At 53.0% G+C, this 27269-nt stretch overlaps 4 protein-coding genes across 35 annotated transcripts in view; 2 read left to right on the forward strand and 2 right to left on the reverse strand.

The window, feature by feature from the left end:
* Hras (HRas proto-oncogene, GTPase) overlaps window positions 1-2247 on the reverse strand; it is a 16782-nt gene extending 14535 nt beyond the window's left edge. For 2 of the 5 annotated variants that reach the window (XM_039107931.2, XM_006230535.4), the window contains exons 1-4: window positions 1971-2247; window positions 976-1127; window positions 602-780; window positions 291-450 (exon numbers count right to left, since the gene is read on the reverse strand). In XM_039107931.2, the coding sequence (XP_038963859.1) occupies window positions 291-450; window positions 602-780; window positions 976-1127; window positions 1971-2232 (753 nt within the window). In that variant the 5' untranslated portion in view covers window positions 2233-2247. Of the gene's footprint in view, window positions 1-106; window positions 197-290; window positions 451-601; window positions 781-975; window positions 1128-1970 lie in introns of all 5 variants that reach the window. The other 3 variants (NM_001130441.1, NM_001098241.1, XM_017589008.3) reach the window with 2 other exon arrangements.
* Lrrc56 (leucine rich repeat containing 56) lies at window positions 2243-17595 on the forward strand. 14 transcript variants are annotated; one of them, XM_063269742.1, is made up of 14 exons: window positions 2253-2728; window positions 4130-4200; window positions 5639-5826; window positions 6904-6991; window positions 8260-8320; window positions 12927-13023; window positions 13098-13298; window positions 13783-13812; window positions 13888-13966; window positions 14403-14564; window positions 14641-14705; window positions 14935-15071; window positions 15281-15420; window positions 16942-17595. In XM_063269742.1, the coding sequence occupies exons 3-14, from the start codon at window positions 5650-5652 to the stop codon at window positions 17274-17276; spliced, it is 1572 nt and encodes a 523-aa protein (XP_063125812.1). In that variant the 5' UTR covers window positions 2253-2728; window positions 4130-4200; window positions 5639-5649; the 3' UTR covers window positions 17277-17595. The 14 variants fall into 14 exon arrangements, with proteins under 14 accessions (XP_006230627.1, XP_063125822.1, XP_063125803.1 ...); XM_017589499.3 differs by lacking the exon at window positions 2253-2728 and adding an exon at window positions 3084-3321; XM_006230565.5 differs by having other exon boundaries at window positions 2243-2838; window positions 13783-13966.
* Lmntd2 (lamin tail domain containing 2) lies at window positions 17535-23301 on the reverse strand. Of its 12 annotated transcripts, none has more exons than XM_006230554.4 (14): window positions 23148-23300; window positions 21390-21593; window positions 21150-21302; window positions 20729-20816; window positions 20453-20608; window positions 20129-20200; window positions 19943-20031; window positions 19338-19609; window positions 19020-19110; window positions 18716-18905; window positions 18521-18640; window positions 18239-18435; window positions 17826-18072; window positions 17535-17749 (listed from the first exon to the last, which is right to left on the reverse strand). In XM_006230554.4, the coding sequence occupies exons 2-14, from the start codon at window positions 21572-21574 to the stop codon at window positions 17618-17620; spliced, it is 1992 nt and encodes a 663-aa protein (XP_006230616.1). In that variant the 5' UTR covers window positions 21575-21593; window positions 23148-23300; the 3' UTR covers window positions 17535-17617.
* Window positions 22014-26191, forward strand: Rassf7 (Ras association domain family member 7). Of its 4 annotated transcripts, none has more exons than XM_063286575.1 (8): window positions 22014-22097; window positions 22964-23208; window positions 23399-23795; window positions 24275-24405; window positions 24564-25276; window positions 25443-25565; window positions 25642-25723; window positions 25833-26191. In XM_063286575.1, the coding sequence occupies exons 4-8, from the start codon at window positions 24282-24284 to the stop codon at window positions 25862-25864; spliced, it is 1074 nt and encodes a 357-aa protein (XP_063142645.1). In that variant the 5' UTR covers window positions 22014-22097; window positions 22964-23208; window positions 23399-23795; window positions 24275-24281; the 3' UTR covers window positions 25865-26191. The 4 variants fall into 4 exon arrangements, with proteins under 4 accessions (XP_063142645.1, XP_006230599.1, XP_006230601.1 ...); XM_006230537.5 differs by having other exon boundaries at window positions 23399-23502; XM_006230539.5 differs by lacking the exon at window positions 23399-23795.
* Window positions 26192-27269: the final 1078 nt, after the last annotated feature.

Genomic DNA, 27269 nt, shown 5'->3' on the forward strand with positions numbered 1-27269 from the left:
CATGGACCCCATCCTGCCCTGGAGCTATGTCAACCCAGAACTTTAGGGCATAAGCCCAGACCCTGGCCCTTGCCTCCCTCACAGCCCTGCGGTCTGGAAGACTTACAGCATGAGGGCCGCTGGGTCACATGGGTCACATGGGTCCCGGGGGGTCCCAGAGGGTCCCGGAGCTGGAGCCAGAGCCAGAGCGGCTGCCCTGTGTTGAGGGAGAGGGGCGATGAGCTCTGCTCCCTGGCTGGGGTGGGGCATGGTGAATCCTTGACTAGCTGTGGAGAGGGGAACAAGCTCACCTGCCGGGTCTTGGCTGATGTTTCAATGTAGGGGATGCCATAGCTGCGAGCAAGGTCCTGGGCCTGCCGAGACTCAACAGTGCGAGCGGCCAGGTCACACTTGTTGCCCACCAGCACCATTGGCACATCATCTGAATCTTTCACCCGCTTGATCTGCTCCCTGGAGGGGGATGGGGTGTATATGAGCCAGCTAGCAGACTGCAGGCCTGACTGTGTCCAGGACATTCAAAAAAAGACATAAAGCCTCAGTGTGCACACAGAACCTTCCTCACATATGCCATGGGCTCACGGGCTAGCCATAGGTGGCTCACCTGTACTGATGGATGTCTTCAAAGGACTTGGTGTTGTTGATGGCAAATACACAGAGGAAGCCCTCCCCTGTGCGCATGTACTGGTCCCGCATGGCACTATACTCTTCTTGACCTGCTGTGTCTAAGATGTCCAGTAAACACGTCTCCCCATCAATGACTACCTGTTTCCGGTAGGAGTCCTGCAAAAGAACACAGCTTAAGGGTCCTACCTCTTCTTAGACAGAGAATCCACAGAGCCAGCCTACCCTTGCACCTCTCATACCCTGATGGATCAGGTAGGAATCAGACCCATACCAACTTCAAGACCTGGTTGTTTGGGACTCTAACCCATGACCACTGCCAGAGCCCACCTCTGGCAGGTAGTCAGAGCTCACCTCTATAGTGGGATCATACTCGTCCACAAAATGGTTCTGGATCAGCTGGATGGTCAGGGCACTCTTTCCCACGCCTCCAGCGCCCACCACCACAAGCTTGTATTCTGTCATCGCTTCTACAGGGGCTGCCAAACCAGGAGCTCCTGCCCCACCTGCCAATGAGAATCACACTTAGCCAGGCCCTAGCCACTTGAGACTGCTAATAGATGCCTAACCCAAGGGCTCTCTCCAGCACTGAGTAGGCAAGCAAGCCAGTGGCCCGGGTGATCACCTGTGGCACCTCCACTCGAAAAGGGAGGACCCCCACCCTCCTCCAACAGCACTTAATGGCTGTGTGAGGAAGCAGGGAGAGGCCCCCAAGGCAGGGCTGACAGCTGAGAGCTTCTCCCAACCACGCACCCAAATTAGAAGTCGCTAGGTAGGCAGAAACTCTCAACTGGAGGCGCCTGAGGGCTGAGGCCACCCCCCAAAAAACAGGTCCTGCCACGGCGGCCTTAGCGTGCCCAGGCAGGCCAATGCCAGCCTACAACCGGCTCCGGCCCGCCGGCATGTGGGTGCAACCTACAACTATTTACTGAGCGCCTACTGCATGCCAGGCGCGGTCCCGGCAGCGGGGGAAGGGTAGCTGGAGAAGGACCCTGCCCTCCACTAAGACAAACCTTCCACAAGGGGCCAGGGAGCCTTCACAGAGGGGTGGGAGGAAGCTGAGGGTGTGGGAAGCAGGTGACTGCAGGAACGCGAGGAGTAGCTGGGAGCAGAAGGCCCTGGTTGGGGCCCAACGCGGGTGTCCTTGTGGCCCCGAGGCCGGAGCGTGATGGCCGCGGGGCGCAGAGTCTCCGGAGGCCCGGGCGGCGCCTCGCTGGGAGGACGGCCACAGGCAGAGCGAGCCCGGCCGCAGAGGCGGGCAGCCGGACGCTAGGCACGTTGCTGGGCCGAGAGAAGCAAGGAAGCACCGATCACCTGCGCCCCGCACCCCACCCCGTGCCCGCACTCACCGCTTGCTGGCGCGACTGCCCCCGGGGCCGGGGCCGGGGCAGGGCGGGGGCGCGGACGGGCGCCGACTGGGCCCGCGCATGGGCTCCGTCCGCGGCGGGTGCGGCTCGGGCTGCGGGCGCCGGGCGCGGACGGCGGGGACTTGGCCGGGCCCGCGCTCGCCCCGCCCCGCTCCGCCCCGCGCCCGTCCGTCAACTCGAGGCCGCCGATGATTGGTCGAACTCCGCCCCACCGCCACCTGTTATGATTGGCTGAGCAACCCATCCGTCAGAAGCCGCTGCTAGGAGGAGCCTAGGTGGGAGGGCGGTGTCGGAACTTGGGTGCTGCAGTCAACAGTGATTCCTAGTTCTTAGGTGCAGAAAAGAGAGACCCAGACAGTGGTTACGAGCCTGGGATTCCTCCGGAGAGAAACTGGTGTACGCTCGAGTCGCGTTGAGAGAGCCTGCCAAAGAGCCTCCACCCTGAAGCCTCACCAAAGGCCCAAAGGCCCAGGAGCGGAAAGGTCATTCCGACCGGGTCCTGGAGTCGAGGACAGTCTGCACCGCGGACGCGGAATACCAGAGGAAGACAGAGTTCGCCGGAACCCCTAGCTGCCGTAGGCCGAGGTGGAGCGAAGGCTCCATCCTGGGGCAGCGTCGGCCCATTACACCGCGCTCCTCGTGCTTTGGAGAAGACCCCCTACCTCTCCCAAACTCGAGGTCCCAACACTGCAGCAGCTCATACTGCGTCCACTTGAAGAACGACCCCGAAAGTCAGAAAAGTTGGTATTGGGGCGAAATGAAATGTTCCACCCACTCAAGCAAGTAGGGTACATCTGTGTCAGACGCAAATGACATGTTTTCAACACTTTTTGAAATTTCAAAGAAACGAGTAAGCACATCCTCAGAAAACCGACAGGGTTTTTACTCAGGTGGTGCAGGCCTGAGGTTGCACGCTCACCTCGGTCGCCGCCCGGGGTGCAAGCTCGGCTTGGTCTATTCAGCTAGCAGGCTGATAACCGAGAGCTGGCCAGAAGCCTCTCATGGGCGGCTCTCTGAACCACTGTGAGTGTCTTCACTGTGTTCAGCCTTCCGCCTTCTCTCTTATTACTCTAGGGAGCCCTTCCACCGGATCTGCCGCGTGTCCCGGCAACCGTTGCTAGGGGGCGGGGTTCATCTTGCCCGAGCCCCGGATGCCCGCGGCTCACGAATATTTGGGTATTCAAATGAGCCCCGCCCCCGTTGCCATGGCGCCAGGTCCGCAACCCCACCGCGGTGATAAAAATATAAAAGCCCTCACTTGAGAGAGCGACCGCCGCGGTGGAGGGGCCCAGGGCTGCGCCCCAAGTCTTGGGCACCCTAGCCCACCCCTCAGGTGAGAGCCTGGCACCACCTCTTCATATCCTTTGTGCTAGGGGGAACCTGGGCGGAGGAGTGCAGCCCACGTCTTGTGGGACAAGGCATACAGGACAGAGTAAGCAATAAATCATGTAGTGCAGTGGAAGGGGATCGCTCTTACTAGAAAAATGTGTCTGGGAAAGATAAGAGTACAGGAGTTAGGGATCGGACAAACCCGGATGGATGGAGGCCACGGAGGATGACCAAGAAGAAAGGATACTTAATGTTCTGAATAGAGTTCTCACTCTAGTCATTGTCTCTTGAGTATAAGATCTGGGGCCAAACACAGACCTCTGTATGTTTAAGGAGAAACTGTATATGAGCTTCCTGCCAGAGGTGTAGAGGCACCTGAAAAAACTTTTTTTTTTTTTTGGTTCTTTTTTTTTTTTTTCGGAGCTGGGGACCGAACCCAGGGCCTTGCGCTTCCTAGGCAAGCGCTCTACCACTGAGCTAAATCCCCAACCCCCTGAAAAAACTCTTAAAAGTATGGGAAGGAGTACAGGAGAGGTGGGCTTACAGAAGATGATTGACAAGCACATACACCTTTAGGAGGGGAAGTAGGATTTGGATCATGTCTTCATTTGCATTGGGTGATCTAGAGGGACCCTGGCTGATCCTCATTATATGAACTTCATCCTCCATTGGAAGGGTCACAGGGAGTTCAGGACCAGACCCCCACCTAAGACCCCCCCCATTCTTGTACTGCTTGCTTCTGGGTGCTGTCAGTTCAGGTGCCACAGAGCACAGTGGCCTAGCCAGGAAGCTAATCTAATTCTCTTTTACAGGTGTTACATGTAGACACATGTGGCCCCCTTGCCCGGATGTTTGACCTACAGCAGGAGCCAGCTACCTTCAGGTACTTAGTCAGAGAAATGTGTGGTCGGAGGGAATGTGTGCTATATTTTTTTTTTTTTCGGAGCTGGGGACCGGAATGTGTGCTATCTTGATCCTGAACCCAGACTCAAGAGACCACTAATGAAGGCAGATCTACAGCCATGGTCTGGGGCAGCCCAGGGAACTGTCAGTAACTACTTGCTGCTGGTCACTACGGGCATCTTGTTCAGTATCCCTAGCTTCACAGCCTTTAAAAAAAAATTCTTTATCTTATAAGCACGTGCGTGTGCACGTACGTACGTGTGTGTGTGTGTGTGTGTGTGTGTGTGTGTGTGTGTGTGTAATGCCCTCAGAGGCCAGAGAAGGGCATCTGATCCCTTGGTTACAGGCATTTGTAAGCCACCCAACATGGATGCTAGGAATCAAACACAGGTTCTCTGCAAAAGAAGCAAGTGCTCTTAACCACAGAGCTAGCTTTCCAGTCCCAGCTCAGCCTTTGCGAAGCCCAGATGGCAAAGCTCGGAGCCAGTACTTGTTGTGTGGACACTGTGGGAAACAAATATAGAACCAGGGGCCAAGGAGATAGCTCAGACAGCAAATTGATTGCTTTGTAATCATGAAGACCTGAGGTTGATCCCCAAATTATCATACAAAACACTGAGCCTGGTAGGGTGAGCTTAAAATGCCAGCACTGTGGAGACAAAGCTTAGCCTACTTGGTGAGTCCCAGGCCAGTAAGAAACCTTATCTCAAAAGTCGAAGAATGGGGGGCTGGAGAGATGGCTCAGAGGTTAAGGGCATTGACTGCTCTTCCAGAGGTCCTGCGCTCAATTCCCAGCAACCACATGGTGGCTCGCAACCATCTGTAATGGAATCTGATGCCCTCTTCTGGTGTGTCTGAGGACAGCTACAGTGTACTTACATACATTAAATAAATAAATCTTTAAAAAAAAAAAAGTCGAAGATGTCACCAGAGGAATGGCACCCAAAGTTGTTCTCTGGCCTATACATACACACACACACACGCACTCATACACTAACACACACACACACACACACACACACACACACACACACAAATTGTAAATTGGATAAATACATCTTTTCTTAGAAAGCAAAGGGACAGTATCAGTCCCCCTGCCCAAAACAGCTGAAACTAGGGCGGGGATGTGTGTTATCCAGTTATCTAGACCATTGACATCATTGACATTGCCCCGAGCCCCTCAGGCCAGGCCTAATCAGGCTGGAAAGCTGATGGGAGATCAGAGATGATCTAGTGGCTTTGTGGGCCAATGCTGTAAACTAGAACCTTATAAAGGAGACTTTGCCCTCTTTTTTTTTTTTTTTTCTTTTCTTTTTTTTTTCCGGAGCTGGGGAACGAACCCAGGGCCTTGCGCTTCCTAGGCAAGCGCTCTACCGCTGAGCTAAATCCCCAACCCCGCCCTCTGCCTCTCTTAACAGGTTGGACGTGGATGGACCCAGCCTGGGATGGATCCCAGGGGTCTCGACCAGGCACAGCTAGTATCCGGGTACGGGAGCTGAGCTGGCAGGGCCTAAACAACCCCCAACCACAAAACAAGAGACTGGGCAGCCATGGGGATATCTACAGGGAGCGGCGGGTGGAGGAGCATCTATCCCCTGCACGACTGGTAAGTGATTGGGGCCCGGGACTCCGCCATGGATCTGCATGACGTGACATCCTGGTACCCCTTCTGCTGATATCTAGGTTTTCCTCCACTAGGTACCCCCTGCCTTTCCACCCTTAGAGTCCCTGCCAGCACTGAGTGACAGGCACTGAGACCACAGATGGCACTGTTGGGCTAGGATGCCATAACTATTGGTCGAGGCCTGTGCTCAAGCCGACAAGAAGTCTCTTACTCAAGAGCTAATATTGCAACAGGGAGGACTAAGAGGTGGCACAGTGGGATGCTGGAAGGGCAGCTGGTCATGGTCCATGGCCCCGTACCAAGGCTAGAGTTCCTCTGTCTCCTCTCAGCCTGCCTGAGGTAGAGTGCCCTGGTACACTGACTACCTTGACCGCAGGTAAAGACTTTCCTCCAAATCTAGTGTGAGAGACCATTGTCTCTCCCCATCACTGAGTCCTCGGGTTCTGTAGAGTCCACCTGAGCGACTCTGATGCTCTCAGTACTTAGAGTTTGCAACCTACTCACGGTTGGCCACCATGAAGGAGAGAATCTCGCCCAGGACCTCCTCAGAATAACTGGTTACCTGCAAGGCGAGAACTTGCACGTGCTCCCCAACGTATCCACTGATGCCATAGCAGCTGTGGCCCAGGGTCCTAAGAGACCATGGCAGCATTCCACACACAAAAATGTCTTGTCTAGTCCATCTGTAACAGACAATCCAGTAGGCCCCCGTGCCTTGACTTCCAGCGTGAGTGTTTTTGTATGTCCTCTGGTCCAGGTATGCTGTGGCTGGATGCTGCTCAGCAGGCCTCTGGGCTCCAACTGCATTGTTGGGTCTGTTCTGAAGGTCTCATCTGGAGACTGGCACCCCAAGTGCAGGCCCTTCCCTGGCAGCACTCCTTCCCTGATAGTCAAACAGTTACAGTCTCTGCTCACGTCATGTTCACCAGCCAAACTCTTATGGAAAGTCCAACCTGGATGAGTCAGGGAGCACCTCCACCTGCTCCAGTAGGCACCTTTACAGAGTCCTCAGCCAAGAGCATGGAGAGAACCTGGAGTGACACCTGATGATTTCTGCAGCAGGCCCTGGCCCAGGTAGATGACCTCCAACTGGTGAGGGTCCTGGAGATGTGTGTGGACACCCGTAAGAACAGCCTGGGGAACTTCGGTGAGAGTCGCTGGTCACACCCATGCCCCTGTGACTATCACAGCTAGACCTTTCAATGAGTCAATTGTATTTCCTGGTTGTAAATGAAAAGCTAGCAAACATCTTGGGCAGCATGTCTCTTTCCTTAAGACTGGACCTTAGAACTAAGATCCATACTCAGTTTAGAAGTTTTAGCCTGGGGTCTATATTCTTAAATGACTTTTCAGAGGGACCACACCAAACCGCAGTACCAGTATGGCAAAATAGCAAAGGTACTGTGCTCCCATGCAAAGTACTCCCAGAGCATATTTGGAAATGATTTGGAATTTATAGATACAGTGTACAAATGTTATGATGATCACACACACGCACACACACACACACACACACACACACATACACACACACACACACACACACACACACACACACATCCCTGAAAACCATGTTTTTAAAATCTGGCCCCTCTTGTTTGCTAATGCTGTAGTGCACTTCCTGAGGATTATCTTAAGTACCCTGGGTACAAAGATGGAGGACACTTGTCTATGTCACAGACCTTGTACAGATTTCACCAAAAGCATTCCGATAGGAAAGATTCTTGGTGTTCAGGATGGTTGGCATTTTGTTTGCTTTTCTCTGATTACAAGTGAAGTTAAACACTGCCCATCCTGGTTAGCTTGGCTTTCAGTTTTGCATATAAGTATTTGACAGCTCCATGTAGAATCTCTGTGCACCTGTGAGATCAAGGGACACCTGCTCTTCCTTGGGGCCTTGTAGGCTTCCCTACACCCCTTTTTTCATCTTTCAGGTATTCTGTCTCAGAGGCCCAGAGTTTCACCCTAAGAAGCTTTAAAAATGGGAGCCTCCTGTAGCTTTAGGGACACTGGCAGGGCATTCCTGAGACTTGTTACCTAATTTGTTGCATAGTGAAAGACCTGGGGGGGGGGGAGGGGTGCTTCAGGCCCTGGGAGTCCATGAGGGGAGATGCTCAGGGTTCAACCACCCATGCCAACCTGGCTCCACTTCTTCAAGCCAAGTTTGTCAGTGTGTGTACCTTCTGCACGTGTTTTACCTGTGCTAGCCTCTACATGGGTGAAAGGAAGAGAAGGTTCAGAATACCTTCAGAGGACCCACAGAGTCAGCCCTACTATGAGCCAGAAGAGGCCATGGGCCTGTGAATAGCCCCTCAGATGTTGATGCCTCTTGGGAGGATGGGGAGCAGAAGACAGTGCAAAGGGGTGGGCAGGGTTGCTGGGGCCAGGCCAACCTCTCCTTCCTGTGGTCCACAGGAATGCACCTTCCTAACCTGATCCAACTGAAGCTGAACCACAGCTGCCTGGGCTCCCTCAGGTGAGAGCCTGGTCTAGGGCAAGCAAGGGCTGGGCCTGGAACTCAGCTGTGGCAGGCTGCCCCTATTCCCAAGACTCTGCTCTACCCTGCTGATGCTTGGAGGGTGAAAGCTACTATCAAATGGTTTTAGAGACATTACTCCAGTGCGGGCTCTGTGGAAGGGGGAGAGGGGAGACTGCTGGGGTAAGATCCTTTATGGGTGGGTCCCAGGTATCCTGCCTTCCAAGTATCTTGGCATCCCTGTCTCCTATTTCTAGCACCCTACAGTGAGGCAAGAACCTCTTTATCACCCTCACAAGGAGGCATCTGTCACTTGTGAGTGATAGGAAAACCAAAGCCAGGGACTTATTCACAGTGGTCATACTAGGTCCTGTGGTTGGTAGGCCAAGTTCTCTGACCTCCATTAAAGTGAGGGGTTTCTGGGAAACCGCCTCAAACCAGTCTAGACTTAAGAGTGTCCAGCGCTCCCTTCCCTTATTGCAGCCCAGGCATTAACTATACCTTAGGTGCCAGGAGATGGGGGGAAAAAAGAGAAGGTAGGAGCTGCCTCCAAGCTGATCCTCCACTTGAGGCTAGACCCAGAAGAACATATCTCTCCTGAACAGGGACTGAAATATCAAGAATATTAGTGTTCTCAGAGTTCTCAAGAACTAGCTTAAAACATTGCATTCCAAATGCTAGGCCACCTTGTAGTTCTTTCTCACTGGACTAGAAAGAACAAAGCCAAGAGTACCAGCAGACTGGTAGTTTGAACAAAAGTGTTTGTGAGATGCTGCTGCCCAAGCCTAGAAGTGTAAGGAGGGAGATTCTAGAAAGAGGCTGGGTGTTGTTCATTTGGTAGAGTGCTTGTCATTCATACATGAGCTCCTGGATTCAATCCACAGCAGTAGACACAGACACAGACACAGACACACATACACAGACACACACACATACACACACAGACACACACACACACAGACACACACACACACACACACACACACACACACACACACACTGCTTTGGCTTTCTCATCTTGCTCTCATTTTCTCTCAAGTTTTTCACTATCTGAATTGGACTCCGAGTGTAGCATCCAGTTGTTTCCAGTTGATTTCCTTACATTGTTGTTTAACAAATAAAGCATTAAACAGAGTTCAGCAAAACAATGAAGATGTATAGATGCAGGAAAGATATGAGAGCTGATGCCTCTGCATCATGGAGCAGAACAAATTCCTCTGCATCTAGGAGCCATGTGGTGTTGGAGACCAGCACACCTTTCTAGAGAAGACCCAGGACCTGGGGTTGCATGATATTCTAGCTAATGTCTCTTCCTCCAGATTAACAGAGAAGTTTTCTAGGTCCAGGTGAACACATTATCTCAAAGAACAGTAAAGGGTTATTAAAAGAAAGCACCTAAAATAAAATGAAGGATGCCAGGTATGGTAACAAACACCTTTAATTGCAGTACTCAGGAAGTTTCAATGAGGTAAGCTGGCCAGTGAACTCCTAAGATCAACCTACCTCCCGCCTCTTGCCTCCCAGTGCTTTGATTATGTGTCTGTACTGCTATACCTGGCTTAAGTGGGTGCAAGGGATCCAAACTCAGTTCCTCATTTTTACACATCAGGCACTTTACCCACTTAGCCATCATCTCCCTAGCTCTTGAACCAAGTTGTCTGTTTCTGTCAGTAACAACCTTGTCAAGGCTTGCCGCTGTTGGTGTATGCTTCATAGTGGCCTTTTATCATCTCACATTGTTGCTGTGGCCATGCTGAGTCTCTGCTCAAATGCATTGTATCTGCATTGTCTTTCTGAATTTTCATCCTTCATTAGTCTTGCCAGTTAGAAAATCAACTCTGGGCTGTTAACCTTTTCTGCTTGTTACAACTCACCCTTTTCTTGACCTCATCCTTCCTTCTTGGCTTTGCTATTGTTTCTTCTCCATGAGGTAAGGACTTGCCTCAGTTCTAATCCTCCAACTTTTTTCTTTTTTCAAACAGTCTCAAGTAAGTCTCAGAGGCCAGAAGAGGGTGTCAGATTCCCTAAAACTGGAGTTTTAAATTGTCATGAACTGCCATGTTGATGCTAGGAATTGAACTCTGGTCCACTAGAGGAACAGCCAGTGCTCTTAAGCACTGGGCCATCATCTATCTCTCCAGCACCTGGTCTTGAATTCTTCATCTTCCTGTCTCTGCTTCTACATCTCAAATGCTGAGAATACAGGTCTGAGCCACAGTTCCTGGCTTGGTTTGTTTGCTTTTTGAGACAGGATTTCTCTGTCCTGGAGTTCGTTCTCTCTGTAGATCAGCTACCTTTGAGAGACTCACCTGTGTCTGCCTCCAGAGTGCTGGGATTAAAGGCATAAACCATCACACCCATCTTGTTTTATTTAAAATAATTGGCGGTGGCGGGGGGGGGGGTGTCTCTCTAGGTTGCCCAGGCTAGCCTTGAGCTGAGGTCATAATGTTGTCTTTTTCAGATTCCTGAGCTACATGCAACACAGGTATACCACCATACCAGGCAATTTTAACTTTTTGCTAAGTCCATTTTAAAATCTAGACTTTACTTTGTGTCTGTTACAAAACTCTACAAATGGTATATGCTTTACTTTTTGCTATCAACTCTTAAGAATTTTTATAGTTTTCCTATTATCACAGGGTATGGAAAAATCTATTTCCTAATCCTTACTCCTCCACAACAATAAGAATCCATCTTTAGCTGGATATGTGGCCCACCAAAAGAAATAGAAGTTACGTGTGTGTGTGTGTGTGTGTGTGTGTGTGTGTGTGTGTGTGTGTGTGTGGTGGTGGTGGGGGCGGTTCTGAGACAAAGTTGTAGAGCTCTGGCTGTCCTGGAACTCGCTCTGTAGACCAGGGTGGCTTTGAACTCACAGAGATCTGCTTGCCTCTGCCTCCTGAGTGCTGGGACTAAAGGTATACACCACCACCACTCAGCTTCAAATTGCTCTTAAAAGGGGGCATGGAGGCTTTCCTCAAACTTCCAGGGGATACCCAAAGGCAGAAGGCGGAGCACTGTTGTCAGCAGCAGGAAGACATTGTTGCCAAGTGGCCATACCAGTAGCAGGGGTCTGCGAGAGCCGACACATGAACACTATCTGGAAAGAGTCGCCAGAAACAAATTCTCTCCAGGGACAATTAGTCATTTGATTGCTGGTGTGGTGGTACATATCTGTGTTAATAGGCTGAAACAGGAAAACTGCCTCAAGTTCCTGGCCAGCCTGGGCTACAGACTGAGAACATCTTGAAAGGGGGAAGGGAGGGGTGGAGAGATGACTTAGCAGTTAAGAGCACACATTGCTCTTAAGAGGGCCTAGATTCAGTTCCAGTACCCACATCAAGTGGCTTGGCACCACATGCTACTCTAACCCCAAGGGATCTGATATCTTCTTTTGCCCTCCATAAGCACCCACACAAATGTGTACACACCACACACACACACACACACACACACCACATACACACACACTACACACACAAATTTTAAAAAGAAAAAGATGGTGATTTAAGGCAACTGACTGAGTAAATGCTGAATCTTTACAGTTGAAGGACAAAGACTAAAAGTAAAGGTATAACCTGAGCTACAGCAGAAAACAAGCCCCGGGGGTTATCTGGGGGTGGGTGGGAGTGAGTCATCAGCAAAGGGGCTTAGAAACAGCGGTAGTTCATGGAGCCTGAGGTCAGTGGCAATTGTACTACCAGGTAAAGAGCAGTTCAGTGTTATAGGAAGAACATCCCAGCAAGAGAGCAAGGGCAGATCCTTTGACACAGAATCTGTGTACATTTCAGGGAAAAGAGGCCCCATGTGTATAGTAGGCCACTGTGGGAGGGAAAGCCACAGGTAGCAGGTAGAGCTTGAAAGCAGCCCCTCAGGGTCAGTCTGGTCTGTGTGAGGCTGGCCCCTGGCCTTTCTAACAAGCTGTGGGTGCTGATCACTCAGCATGTATGGGAAAAGGCCCCAACACTCCAGGGACTTCTGTGCTCTCCGGGAACATATTTTAACTATACACCAGGATGCTACAGCAGGGAAAGATGGGAAGTAGGGATCTCTGTAGCCCATAAGCTGGAAGCTACCACAAGCAAGTCACAACTATCCCTGTGCCTATGGGCAGCCAGAGTGATAGCATGGCATTGGCTGCTGTTGGCTGAAGACAAGCCCATGGTAGCACTGACCACTTACGGTAGTTACTCTTTTCTGTTGGCTGCTGTGGCTAAATCCCTGCTTCTGGCAAGAAGCAACTTAAAGGAGGAGAGGCTTATTTGGCTGGTGGTTTAGGGGATGCACCATCAAGGCAGGGAAGGCATGGCAGCAGGCGCAGCTCCTATCTGTGGAAGTGGAAGCTTGCTCACATTTGAACAGATTAAAAAGCAGAAAAGGGAGGGAGCACCAGCAATCAGTTGGCTTTCTCCCTTCCCCCATTTTATTTTCTTCAGGACCCCTGACCATGAGGAGATGCCACCCACATTCAGGGTGGATCTTTCCTCAGTTAAATCTTTCTGGAAATGCCTTCAGACACATGCTCCCAATGTGTCTCCTAAGTGATTCTAACTCCATTCAAGTAGACATTGAAGATTAACCATCACACCACTCTGCCTGCCTTCTGCAGAGACCTGGGCACTTCTCTGGGCCAACTGCAGGTGCTGTGGCTGGCTCGCTGTGGCCTGACTGACTTGGATGGCATTGGCTCCTTCTTGGCACTGAAGGTAAGTCTAACACTTAGGGGCAAGGAATGGAGATCAGCTCAGACCCCAGCTGAGATCCCCCATGTGGCCCTCAGGAACTTTATGTCTCCTACAACAACATCTCGGACCTGAGCCCACTGTGTCTGCTGGAGCAGCTGGAGGTGCTGGACCTTGAGGGCAACAATGTGGAGGACCTGGGGCAGATGCGGTACCTACAGCTGTGCCCACGCTTGACCACGCTTACATTGGAGGGGAATCTAGTGTGCCTGAAGCCAGACCCTGGCCCTTCTAACAAGGTGTGTGTGCTGAACACCCAATCAGCATATATTTGGGAGGCGCCTCCACAGAATGGGGACTTCTAGGCTCACTTGTACCTTCTGGCTTGTTCTCTGTGAGCTCTATCTCGTCTGCCGCTGGAGGCTTAAACAGCCTGTTTTGAAATTACAGCAGGTGAATCCACATGCACCCCACGAAGTCCACACGTGCTCCAAGCTCACTGTGTACCTCAATAGCTGCTGCTTGGTGTTAGCTCACAATCAGCTCCACATGCTAGAGGGCTCCCCTGAACCTTGGCTATGGGCTTCAGGGGTAAAGGTACACATTCTGAGAGGATGAAAGCCCAGTCCCTGCAGGCCCTAGGCTCTAGTAGGATGAGGCAGTAACACTACCCTGTCTCCTTTGCCCCTCCTCATCGAAGTCTGGAAGAGGGAGTCCCAGGAAACAGTTGACCTACAGGGCCCACTAGACTCAGGCCTACTGTCCCCCACTCTCTCCTTATAGGCACCTCAGGACTACAACTACAGAGCAGAGGTAAAGAAGCTCATCCCCCAGCTCCATATCCTAGATGAGGTACCCACCACATGCACCAACTTGCCTGCTCCCCAGAAGCTGAGCCAGGACTGGCTGATGGTGAAGGAGGCCATCAAGGAAGGCAACGTGCTTGACATTCTCCTGCCTCGGCTGGGTAGGCCAGACACTTACTACAGATGTCCATACTATGCCCCACCCCGACTCCAGAAGAGACTTCTACCAGCCCTCCAGGAAGACAGGACTCCACCAGCACCCCAAGAGGACAGGCTTCCTTGGACCCCAAGAAAAAGGCCTCCATTAGTTCCCCAGGTCTTGCAGAGATGGGTGACGGCACTTTATTTCCTTTCCCAGCCTTATCTCCCCAGGTCCATGCACAATGACCCCATGAGCAGCAACAGTTGGTTTCCCCTTTCCTATGTTGAGAGAAAGGAGAGTCTGAGGCTGTGGATCTTTCTAGAAGGAAAGGGAACTATCACAGGCCAGCCTTAGGTCACACAGCTTCTTGAATGACAGGGTTGTGCTCTGTGGTCTGAGTTTGAAGCATGCTGGCTAGCATGAGCCCAGTCACCTCTGATTCTAACCCTGGACAGAGTGTTCCCATGGAGCCACCATTCGGAAATTTGACCCAACCTTGCCTGTGCCTGAGACCCAGCCATGGGCCTTGTCCCTGCTGGTCCCTGAGGGCCCCTTGCCTGAAGGTCTGCTTTCTGAGAACCCAGCCGCAGAAGACCATGCCAGCAACCTCACCCATGGTAACTGAACCTATATGTCCCAGAGCTGACCCTGTAGTACCTTGACCCCAAACCATAGCCTTACTCTCTTCTTCAGGTCCTGGTCAAGTTCTCTGTGGGAACCCCACCAAAGGCCTACGGGAACGTAGAAACCAGTACCAGGTATGCCTTTCCCACACTCCAAAGTAGGCAAGGACTATAGCCCCCTTTCCCAAAGTAGACCATCACCTATTGTCTTCACCCCACAATATACTATTACCCAAGTCCTTCTTCTGAATTAGACTACCACCCAGAGCTCCCCCCACCATATATACAGGACAACTGGCATGCCCATACTCTGGCCCTCCCATTCCAGGGTCAGGGTCCCCATACTAGCCCTTTCCCTCCCTAGGAATGGGCACCCCTGGAACAGCTGCCCCCACATAGGCCAGATCTGGCCATCAGACCCTCCACCCTAAGGCCTGACCCTGCAGAAAGCTGTGACCTGTCAATGACTGGGCTTCGGGCCTGGAGGGAACCTGGCCTGCGGTTGGTGCCCCTCTCCCTACCAGCCCTACCATCTTTCATCCTGTCTGGTGTGGGGGGCATCTGGGATGGAAGCTTCCATGGCTGAGCAGCCATTGGTCTCCCAGGACAACCATAGGAGCCACAGGCCAGTGATCCATCCCAGTATGATGGTCATTTGGGTCTGAGTCTGAGACAGACATGGTTGCAGCTCTCCCCTTTCCCCACCTCAGTCCTCTTCTCCAAAGACAGCTGGAGTTCCAACAGGAAAGACTTACTCATGTCCAGGCCCAGGACCCACAGAAGGCTCCTATAGAACAGGAAGACCAGACTGGACCCAAGACTTCCCTAACCCCGCTACGCCTGGCCTCAGGTACTACCCCATGCCTAAGAGTAACCTAATCCCTCAACTGGGTGTGGATATCCCCACCTCAGCGCAGAATAATATAGTTCAGCCCCTTCCTTTGCTAGGCTTGGGAGGAGCCACATAAGATAATCCTCTTCTTAGCAAAGTAGGGACGGCTGGGTTTCAAATCCTAGAGTTGGGTTCCATCCCAACTCCTCCTTCACACTATGATACCTCAAGGGCTCCTGGGCTAATAAATGAGAGAGGGAGGCATTCCACAAAGGAGGATGCAGGGCAAGTCCAGAGGCAAGCATCTGTTGAGAGCCTCATGGTGGCCAAGTGTATTCAGAAACAGACAACAATTCTCAGGAGAAACTGCCAGGAATCCAGGGATAGGAAAGTGGCTAACAGAACCACCAGGAGACCAAGACAGAGAAGGTTAGGAACATTCAATGGCTTCAACCCAGGCAGGACTGACCTGGGATACAAATTAAGCCAGGCAGAACCCTTTCCAAAAGAATCAGAGTGATTGCAGATGAGGAGACCCATACCCAGCAAGCCTTAGAGAAGTACATTGTAGAAATGGACAAAAAGAGGAAAAGTACGAAGGTTGTCAATGACCTTCTCTGGAGGACCAAACACCCACACTTTTGCCCCTCTGTAGACTGCCTGGTGCTTGGCAGTGGGCAAGAAGAGGGCCTTGAGAGGATCAACAGCTGACCACCCAATGGACAAGGACTGCACAGGTTAAAGGGCAGTAGAAAGGTGACCAGCAGAAGGGTTGACTGGAACAGTGTCTGGATCTCTTGCTACAGATGTTAGGCCTAAAAGGCACTGTGCAACCCTAGCTGCCTACTTCAAACTATTACAGAAGCAAGTAGGCACTCAAAAAAAAAGGGGGGGGGTTGGGGATTTAGCTCAGTGGTAGAGCGCTTGCCTAGCAAGCACAATGCCCTGGGTTCAGTCCCCAGCTCCGAAAAAAAAGAAAAGGAAAAAAAAAAAAGTAGGCACTTGGGGATGAACACGTACTCAAGGATGAAGTTCAGATGACCTGAGCCAGAGCCCAGGCCTCATGGCACTTTGTTTGCCATAGGACAGTGGTTTTCAACCTTCCTAATACTGCAACATAGTTCCTTATGTTTGGTGACCCCCAACCATACATTATTTTCATTATAACTCTACAACTAATTAGCTACTGTTATGAATCATAATATAAATATCTGATATGCAGAATATTTGGTATGCAACCCCTGAAGAGGTCAAACCCATAAGTTAAGAATCACTGCCCTAGAACTAGCCACAGGACTGAAGCCATATTTCTCTGGGAAGCAGATGAGGCAGAGCAAAGGGAGGTAGCCTGGTGGAAAAGGGATGCTACCCACCTGTGGGTACCACAAAGGACTTTGAAATCCTCTCTACCTATGGTTACACTGACCCTAGCCTGCCACCATCTCCAGGTGGCAAAATTATGGATGGGCACCAACTAACACTCCCCCACCTTGTCTGACAGATACTCTCTGACATGCTGTTTTCTTCCTTGCTTTCTAGAACTTTCCAGGACATCAGGCTTTCACTTGATCCCTTCTCCCCCAAAGTACCCAATGCCACCTGAGTCAGGCATCAGTTCCTTGGGGAGATCTGCAGACCTACCCTTCAGAGGACGTAGGCTGAGAGTCCTGGGCAGCTTGGGGCCTAGCCTGGGTGAGGGGTCTGTCCTGGGTGAGAGGTTGGCCTTGAGAGCCCTGGAGGTGTCCTCAGACCCCAGCCATCGAGCCCAGGGATGTCCAGATCCCAAGCCATCACTAGGCCCGGCAACTTGTCCTCTAGGGCTCCACTGCCTCCATCACCTGAACCCTATCCCTCCAGCCCATCCTTTCCCTTAGCGTAGCCCTCCCTTGCTGACATCTCTTGGCCTAGGTGGGGCCAAAATGAAGTGGGTGAACTTGGGGCTGGACTTTTTAGAGGTCCCAGGACTCTGGGTCATCTATATGGCCCAAATTCTGAGCCTGCTAATCCTAGGGTTCAAAATGGCACAACCATCCTGGGAAGGTTTGCAGGTTCCCTTATGTGGGGCAGTTCCTTTCTCTTGGGACACCATATAACCTTTGTAAAAGCCAAGCGAAACATTTTCAACTCTCAGGTATGCAGAAATGTGCTTTACTTTATAAGCAATGGTTGGTTCAATAAATTATGAAGCTGGCACTGCCTGCCTGGCCTGGCTGACCTACAACCGCCGACACAATTCCTCAGTGATGGGAGGATAGCAGAGGAAGCGGAAGCCATATCTGCTCTCAGCTGTGCTCTGTACTGACAGGGCCACCATGGGGCAACTCAGGTCCACAGTTTTCCGGCATACCTGCAGAAAACACTGGAGCCTAAGAGTCATGCAGACTGGCAGATCAAAGAGTTTTGGGTCACAGCATCACACTCACCTGGACCTTGCGCTCCTGCCTACCCAGTGAGTCCTCAAGACACACTCTCGAGGAACACTCTGGGATCACTGGCAGGAGCTCTGATATCTCAGTTTTCACACCTTCCTGCTGTGCAGGACCTTCTCCAAGGGGAAAAAGCTTTCGGGTGCTTAGGAGTGGCAAGATATCCCGGGTCTCTGTGGGGCGAAGAGGTCGTGAGGCCCTCAGTCCACCAGTGCTGGAGAGCCTTTGCTGACGAACCCCTGGCCTGGAGATATAGGAAAGACCTGAGAAGTATCCTGGTCACTTCCACACAAAGGAGGGCAGGTGTAATGCAAGATAGTATAAGCCAGGGTAGGAGTCTTGTCCAAGGCAACGCGCCTAGGGAAATAAGGGACACGTTTTGGAAAGCAGAATCAGAGGCTTGCGCCTACCGTGGCTTCTTGTGCCTGGCCCCAGCAACCTTTGCCCGACCCTTCTGTGGTGATGAAGGTCGATACTGCTGATCACCAGGGTCAACATTGGGCTCGGACTCTGAGAGTGGGAAGCGGTCAATGGACCAGTCGGTGTTGTCGGTGAAGATCTTTGAGCCCAGAGTCACACAGGGTACAGCTTGATGCTCGCTGAGGACCTACAAGGCCATCAGGTCATGTCTATGACTCTAACTGGGTGAGGCCGACCGGCTCCTCAACTCTGTGGCTGGGGTCAGCACTGACCTGTCCCTGGGGGTTGACTAGCATCGTCACACAGCCTCGGCTAGATTGGAATTGGAAAGGGTCCTGGCCTGAGGACACTGGCAGCTGCTTCTTGGTTCTGCTGGTTCCTTCGCCCCATACCTAGGGAAAGGCCAGGTACTAAGGAGCAGTGTGGGTGGGACAAGGTAATGTGGGCTAGCAGGCAGCAGGGCTCACCGTGATGTGGTGCTGCGGGGCTAGCAGAGTACCAGGTGGGAAGCGGTACATGCACACAGGGAAGTCCCTAACAAGCTGCTGCAGGACAAAGCCACCCAGGTCAACTGTCTCTGCCTGTGACTGGTTGATAATGCGGATGAACTTCTCTCGGTGGCTGACAGCAGCAATCTTCAAGCAGCAGCCAAATGGACTGGAGCCAGAAGGGGATGCTGAGTAGGGAAGAGGGGTTCCATCCACCCAGTAAGCCCCCCTCATACAGTCCTTCCCACATTTCCTGGTGTGCCCATGGCTGAGCAGCCCTCACTTCAACTGGGGTCTTGTATATGGGTGCTGAAGGTCCGTATAGGACTCCAAAACAGTCTTGCTACATGAGGGCGACCAGCTTTTATGAAGATCTAGAAAAAGAAGTCCTTTATGAGGGGAAGAACATGAGAAAGAGTCTGGGAGATGTTCCCTGAGAGGCCAGACCAAGGGTCTGCATAATAGGGAAACAAACACTGGGTTCAGATCCTGGGCAGAAGCAGCTGGACCCTGGGGGCTGAAGACATGAACAGACTCTGGGCAGAGATGAGAGGAGATGAGAGGTTGCTAAAGTGTGAAAGGGAGATGCAGCCAACTCCACCTTCTGTGTATCCATTGACGCTCCTTGTGCATTCCTGCATCTGCTCAGAAGCAGCTAAATTTGGTCCCTGGGGTGGGTGGCCAGTCGTCGTCTTTGCTCCAGAATGCAGAACCATCTGGCTGCTGCTGATGTCAGACTCGATACTTTCCGAGCTACTGGTGTCCACCAAAGGCAAGGCGCTCCACTCCAGGGTCTTGGTAGGTTTCTCTGTGTGCTTGGTAGCGCACTCCGAGTCACAGGCATCCACTTCAGAGGCCGGGGGCTGGGACAGTCTGGGACCATGATGTGTTCACTGGCTACTTTGGCTCCTAGAACCAGGGCCCATGCCCCCAACCCCAGCCAGCCTCCCCAAGGCAATGGGAACCCTCGTGCGTATTCTACTCGGGAGTCAGACTCAGCAATGGTAAACTAATAACATTAATTAGGACCTTGGAGCTCCTCCCTTGTTCTGAACCCATTCTATATACTACGCATCATAGCTGAGGCTTAGGAGTTACATGACTTGGCTGGGGACACTTAAGGATGCAGTGACAACTAGTCCACGTCTGTCAAGCCAAGTCCTCCCTCCCCCTGTCCTCTGGGGACTCCCTGACCAATGCAGTTACTTTTGATCCGAATGGAAACTCAAGCTGGAGAAGAGGTTGGGATATCGGTGGGCAATGCTGTTCCAATCTACATCCTCCAACCGGAAACCCTGGCAGGAAATAAGAGGTTTGTGGCTCTCCCACCTTGTAGGGCTTCAGAGACCTTATCATACATGTGGAATGCCTCCTGTGACAAGTCTTGCTCACCTCCCCAGCATTGGGAACCTCAGCACACTGAGAAGAGTCACTGACGTCCCTCAGAACCTCTGCAGTAACCACCTACAAGAAGGAACCACAGACTAGCTTGAAAGAGGTTCCCCTTCCCCGACAGGGCCTCTCATTTTTTACCTTAACAGCACTGTACATATATTAGATGAGGATTGCTTCTTGTGGAGACATCTCAAGGGAGACAGGTTTCTCAGGCAGGCCAGGAGCCCCAACAAAGAAACCTGCCTACAGAAGCACACCATGGCTCAAGGAGTGGAGCGGGAGGGGTGCCTGAGAGATATTAAGTCAGGAGCACAAACTCACCTCCACACTGCCAGTCTGAGACCTCAGCGTGCGTCCCACCCAAGAGGAACGGGCTAGCTGTAGAAGGCATGATTTTTGAAAGGACTGAAGCTCAGCCTCCAGCTGCTGCATTGCACAGAGGTTCTGCTGCAGTTTCTCCTCCAACTGCTGTTTCTCCTGAGGAAGAGTCTCTGCCAGTGAGAGAGGCCTCCAGCAGCCCCACCTTCCAGACCAACCCTAGGTGGGTAACTACAGCCTGCCAAGTCATTGCCCTGTTCCCTGATCCCACCCCCTCACCTGCTGGGCTTGTTCCTTCTGTGCTTTCAGCTCCAGGGTAAGCTTCTGGACCTGGTTCCGCAGGAATTTGTCTTGTCTTTTGGAGTTCCTGGTAGGAGGGGCAATCTGAGCAGTCTGGGTCAAGCGAGGGTTCCCAAGAGTTGGTTAGTAGTGAAGGAGGCCCCACAGCCACCAAACCCTGAAGGGACATATAACAGGCCAGTGCAGATTAAACCCTAACAGGTCTGGGCAGGGGTCTATATACTAGGGGGTATGGTTACATTTCTAGCACACTAACTTACTCAAAGTGTCAAGTCATGCAAGGTGTAAAGTTAGAAGCAGTCAGGTAGAAGAGGACTTAGTGGTTAAGGTAGGAGTCAGACAGAAATTAGGAGCTACAGCAGGGTAGGACCTGGGTTGGGCTGAGGGTTTCACCACTGACCGCTCAGGGGGAATCCCTGCCACCTCCTGCAGGATGTAGTAGTATCGGGCATTCTGGCCATTCTGAACAGCCCACCGAAGTGCCTGGATCTCTAGTTCTCTTTGTTCCCATAACAGCCTCAGGGTACGTGGGTCCAGGGTTTCAGGGGCTAACCTGAAATTCCAGTCCCCTGTGGTTTGATCAGGCTGGCCCCGTTGGCTGTCCCAGCCCAGGAGGCTGCCCCACCCCCTGCCTCCTTACTGCTGCTTGACAGAGCAGTTCATTGGTGTAGATGTGTAGAGCTTCGCGCTCTGAGGACAGGAAGAAGCCACTCTAGCCACAGGTGTGCCAACTGGAGACCCTAAGTCACTGCTGTCTGGCTGTACACCTGCTGGAGCTGGGGACACCTGCTCATCTTCAGACTCCTGGCAAGACTTAGGGGCCATTCTCGATGTTGGTCAGGAGCTGGGAAGGAAGGAAGCAGAATGGAGTGGGCCCTGTGTCCCAGGTGTGGGAACCACAGAGGCCCAGTTAGCACTTGCCAATTCTTTCTGAGGAGGCCTACATGTGACTACCCGATAGGATATAGGACTGCTGCTCATACAAGTGTCCTCATCTCCTCATCTCTGTTTCAGGCTAAGAGGGCAGGTCACTTCCTGGGCAGCATATCCCCAGTATATACATATATTCCCTACTGTCCCCTCTTTTCCCTCTTAACCTCAGCCTAGAGCTAAGATCAGAGGCGCTAACCTTTTGCCTGAAACTCTTATTCATGTCCCTCCTGCCCCCCAGCCCAGGAATTCACCACCACACTCACCTGAGGCCTAAACCCACAGAAGGCCTAGGAAAGGAAGCATTCTATACTGTTGCCATGGATTTTGGTGGTGGGGCGGGGTCTGTTACCAGAAGCCTCCAGGGAGATACAGCCCAAGGGCCATGAGTGCATTCTGTGCCAATTAGGTAATCTAGGTAAGCTAGATTACTACCCACCTTGCTAAGCTAAGGAGGCCCAGGGAACTATACAGACCCTAGTACCTGTCCCTAGTCAGTGGTGATAGGCTGGTACTGGAAAACAATGGTGTCCTATGAGTAAATTCAGTGTGTGTGTGTGTGTGTGTGTGTGTGTGTGTGTGTGAGAGAGAGAGAGAGAGAGAGAGAGAGAGAGAGAGAGAGAGAGAGTCAGTTCTAGGAAGCTGAGGTGATTAGGAGGCAGTAGAGGACAGGAGACTGAAGTGAATGGCTGTGCTAACTCTAGCCAACAAGTGAAGCTGTGTCTGATAGCCATCTACCTAACCCTTGAAAACCTTATCTCCTTGTTGTCTATCTCCACATCTCTGGGCTCTCCCCAATGGTGGTTCCACTAGTGAACACTGAAAGGCATTGCTTCTGCCTCAGAACAGAAGTGAAGGCCAGAAGGTTCCTTCTACCTTGTCTCTTCCACAGCCTCAAACTTCCATCTGCTTCCTTATAGCCACAAGGGTTTGGGAACCCCCTCCCACAGCTCTGTGATTGGGGCAGAGCACATAGAGCGGGTCTGCCTTTGATTTAGTCCACCAGGACGGCAGGGAAGATGTAGAAGCAGGGGCCCGCTTCAGGGAGAGACTGCTGTAGAGGACACTGGGTCCACTGGGGGAGGGGAGTGGATGGAGCTTCAAACAAAGACCCCAGGGTCTTTGTCCTAGTCAGCCTCAGGGACGATCCCCTCCCCCACCAGGGTGCAGGGCCCCCTAGACCAGTTGGCCCCCAAACTCCACCTCCCTCGGGTAGCAGCCGGGGATGGGACGAAGTGAGGCGGGTGGGGGCGTTCATGGTCTTTTTTTCCCCGATGTCCTCAGTCACAGATTCCTAAGGGAGCAGGGCTGAAGAGGTCTAGCCTACGGAGCTGGTGAGGGAGGGCTGTTGAGCTCGGGTGCACGTCAGGGTTGCAGGATTCCAGTCAGAAGCCCTCTCTGTGGGCGGAGACCAGCACACAGAAAGTCGGCTAAGGAAGGCTGCTCGGGAGCTGGGAACACATCTCACCTGGGCCAATCAGCCCAGCGCGAACGCAGCTGCGGACGCGCTTCCGCGTTGATCAACAGAGGTGAGCATCCCAGGCGACTGGATCCTGCCCCTACCTACTCAGGGCCCCGCCCACACCTGGTTGCCTCCGGGGCGGGACCGAGTAACGAGCCAATGGGGCGTGGTGGGAGAAAAGCCGCCAATGGGAGTGGGTATAGGGCGGGAGACACACGCCTCCGAGCTAATGGAATGCCGTGGGGCGGGGCTTGAAGGCCGAGAGCCAATGAGGCCGTGAGGTTGGGCGCGCCGCGGCGCTGGGACAGCAGGTTGAGGCGGCACCGAAGCTCCTGAGTCCCGGAGGCCGGCAAGTACCCAGGTGAGCTATGCCGGGTTCTCGAGACTCCTGAGCACTGGGCGCGGCACCAGGGAGCCGTCTTCGACCGAGGAGAAGCGGATCTGGGTGAAGGGACGCGTAGTGGCTGTGCTGCACCTGCATCTGTCCGCTACGGAGTGGGACGTCTGGATCCCGCGCTGCCCGGGATCAGCCGTGAGGCGGGCTTTGCCCCCCTCCCCAGTGGGGCGGGACCACCAGGACCCAGAGCACTGGCTGAACGGGAGGGATTGCGGAGGCTGACCGGGGACTGGCAGGGGCCAGAGAGAGTTCCTCAGGTCGGTTCGGAGCTGGAGGTCTGTCTTGAGTTGTGACTCTCAGCTTCTCCCAGGCCCAAGACTGTTCCTTCCCTGGGGGGCGTTTCCATGACTGTGGACGGCGTTGTATTTGCATATAATCGCTACTAGGTGCCTGGGGACGGCCGCCCGCGTGAAAAGGGTAGTGGCCTTTGAGCCAGGTGACCGGGGGACAGGAAAACCTGGACCTGGTTAATGATTCGCCCTGTTCCTGGAGTGGGGTGGGTGGGGCAAGAGGAGGCTGGTGAAGGAGGGGACGCCTCAAAATGCTCATGAGGTTCCAAACTAGTTCCCCAGCCACTCCAGGAATGTGTGGCCTGCGGGTGGGGCTGGGCACAGGAGGGCAGGGCTGAAGGGCCACAGTCCTGAGCCAGTTGTTGTGGCAAGCCAAGAGAAGAGGAAGGCCAGGCTATGGTGGAGGCAGACCTGGCCTGATCTTATAGCCTGTGCCCTCCCCACAGGACAGGGATGGTCTTGGAGCTTGTGGCCATGGAGCTGAAGGTATGGGTGGATGGCATCCAGCGGGTGGTCTGTGGGGTCTCAGAACAGACCACCTGCCAAGAAGTGGTCATTGCGCTGGCCCAAGCTATAGGTGAGTTCCCTGGGGATGAAGAAACTAAACCGGTGGGGCTGTGGTCCAGCAGCATCTTCCTTCCAAGGAGGGTGGGGTTGACTCCCTTTTGACTGCTCTATTCTTCAAGCTAGGAGATAGAGGAGGGAACATTGGCTAAATCCTTCTCTCCTCCATAGGCCAGACAGGTCGATTTGTCCTTGTGCAACGTCTTAGGGAGAAGGAACGACAGCTGCTGCCACAGGAGTGTCCAGTGGGAGCCCAGGCCACCTGTGGACAGTTTGCCAATGATGTCCAGTTTGTCCTGAGGCGGACAGGGCCCAGCCTGTCTGGGAGGCCCTCCTCAGACAACTGTCCACCTCCAGAACGATGCCCAGTTCGTGCCAGCCTTCCCCCGAAGGCAGGGGCAACACCAGGCCGTGAGCCACGCAAACCACTAACCTTCAACCTTGGATGTCCCAGGCTGGTCCCCAGCCCATCTGTCCCTGAGCCTACAGCCCTGGTAGGACCCATCCCAGACTGCTTTGCAGACCTGCAGAGCCTAGAACTCAGGATACAGAGGAATACTGAGGAGTTGGGCCATGAGGCCTTCTGGGAGCAAGAGCTGCAACGAGAACAAGCCAGGGAGCAGGAGGGACAGGCACGCCTGCAGGCGCTGAGTGCAGCTACTGCTGAGCATGCTGCCCGGCTAGAGGCCCTAGATGCCCAGGCCTGTGCCCTGGAGGCAGAGCTTCGACTGGCTGCTGAGGCCCCTGGTCCTCCTTCAGCTACAGCATCTGCTGCTGAGCGCCTACGCCAGGACCTGGCCATCCAGGAGCGGCATAGTCTGGAGATGCAGGGCACCTTGGCCTTGGTGAGCCAGGCACTGGAGGCTGCTGAGCACGCCCTGCAGGTGAGCCCAGATCTAGATCCCTGTCACCTCCCTACCTGCCACACAGCCAGTCTCAACTCTCCACCTGCTACACTGGCAGTTTGGGGATCTGATATAGAATCAGACCAGGGAGCATGCTGTATGTGGAAAAGAAGGCCTTGTTTCTGAAGGTCCTGTGTACCCCCAGGCCCAGGCCCAGGAGCTGGAGGAGCTGAACAGGGAACTCCGGCAATGCAACCTGCAACAGTTCATCCAGCAGACAGGGGCTGCGTTGCCACCGCCCCCACAGCTGGATAGAACTAGCACACAGGTCAGAGTAGTTCTGGGAAGAGGTGATGGTGGGGGCTACCTTAGTCTAGTCCTCAGCTGACCTGCTTTCCCCACAGGACCTTCCTCCTCCAACTAGAGAAGAGCTCCTCCAGGGAGTCCCCCAGAGCCACATCCTAGTGTCCAGCCTGAGTCCTGAGGGTATGTTTCTCTCCCTACCCCCACCCCACCCTTCCACATACACCCCGCCCCATCCACGGGAAGGGCCCAGCTCTGGTCTCAGCCCATTCAGCCTGTGTCTTGCCCACAGTTCCCCCCATGAGGCAGAGCTCCTGGAGGTAACAGTTCCTGCCCAAGTCGGGCTCATGAAGACAGATGAGCCAGCACAGCTGGGATGAGCAACCTGGATAGTAGGAGAGTATGATCACAGGATTCTTTCCCCAAGGCTATGATGTCCTGCGGTTTCTGCTTCAGGAGAGAGGAGTGCTGGCAACTGTTACCCTGATCTTTTCCAAATCTCCCAAGTCCCCTGAAGAAGTAATAAATGGGCACAGTTCAGAACTTACCAGGCCCCAAAGGCATGGAGAGAAGTGTGTGGATAGTGTATTCATCCTGTGTGTGCTGCCTTCCTTCCCCTGACAGACCTCAATAAATCACCTTCCAAAGGTGCTTAAGGGCGTCCTGAAGTCCTGCTACTGGGTACTGTGTGCAGTTCAGAACTTGAGGCCCACATGGTGGCTACTGCTGGGTTCCCAAGAAAGCACTGTAGCTCCCAGGGCCCCATGCTATGAGTGCTCCTAGAGTATTTATTTGTAACCCCCTGGACCCTTCGTCCTTGGCTTTCCTCATTTGGCCTGTGTGCCACCAGCATCAGGAACTGATGATGCCAGGACAAGCCAGACCTGCCCATCAGGTTTGCTGAGAACTTGTGGGGGCGAGTCCTGGACTCCTAGGTCAAGTTTGTGACTTCTGGGTTGGCTAGGCCCAGGGAATTTTCCCTGGAAAACTTTGTTAGCCCCAGGGTAGATATGGGCATTAAATGGGTAGGGTTGTCCCTCTCAGGGTGAGTGTGAAGCCTGATTGTTAGCCTCCAGCTTTGACATTGGGGCAAGGATGCTATTTTGGCTCTTGAGCTGATAGTCACCTTTTTCAAAATCTTGGTTACCCAGGCAGGCCGTATGTTCCTAGCTCCTGAGGCTGGAGATTTTTGTGAGGATCAAAACCATGGGTGACAAGATGGGTACACCATATTAACAAGGACATTTGGGATCAGCTCAGCTTTCTCTCCAGCTGGCTCCTCAGCTACGTTCAGTGTCCCCCGTTTCTTCTGGGTCAGACACAAAGGGGGTGTGAAAATCCTGCAATGGAGGAGCAAGGAAGCCATCCATGTGAGTTAAAGAGAGCTAGCTGCTCAGCAGACAGGGTCACTGGGAACTCACTCCCGTGAGGCACAAGGAAGACCATATTTTCTTTCTTTAATGTTCTCTGTGTGGCCCTGGCTGTTCTGTAACTCATGATATAGACTAGGCTGGATCCACCTGCCTCTGCCTCCCCAGTGCTGGATTAAAGGCATGTACCGCCACTGCCCAGCAGACCATATTCTTGCCTGAAGGCGGAAACAGGGAAGGGGAGAGGATAGGCAGCAGAGGGAGGCTCCTGATCTGGTGTCAGCAGCAGGCCAGAGTGCTCCTGTCTGCATTCCAGCCTGAGCCTAGACCTGCCTAACCTGTGGCCCCAGAAAGGCAGG

This window comes from Rattus norvegicus, chromosome 1, assembly GCF_036323735.1.
Source record: "Rattus norvegicus strain BN/NHsdMcwi chromosome 1, GRCr8, whole genome shotgun sequence".
Lineage (NCBI taxonomy): Eukaryota > Metazoa > Chordata > Mammalia > Rodentia > Muridae > Rattus > Rattus norvegicus.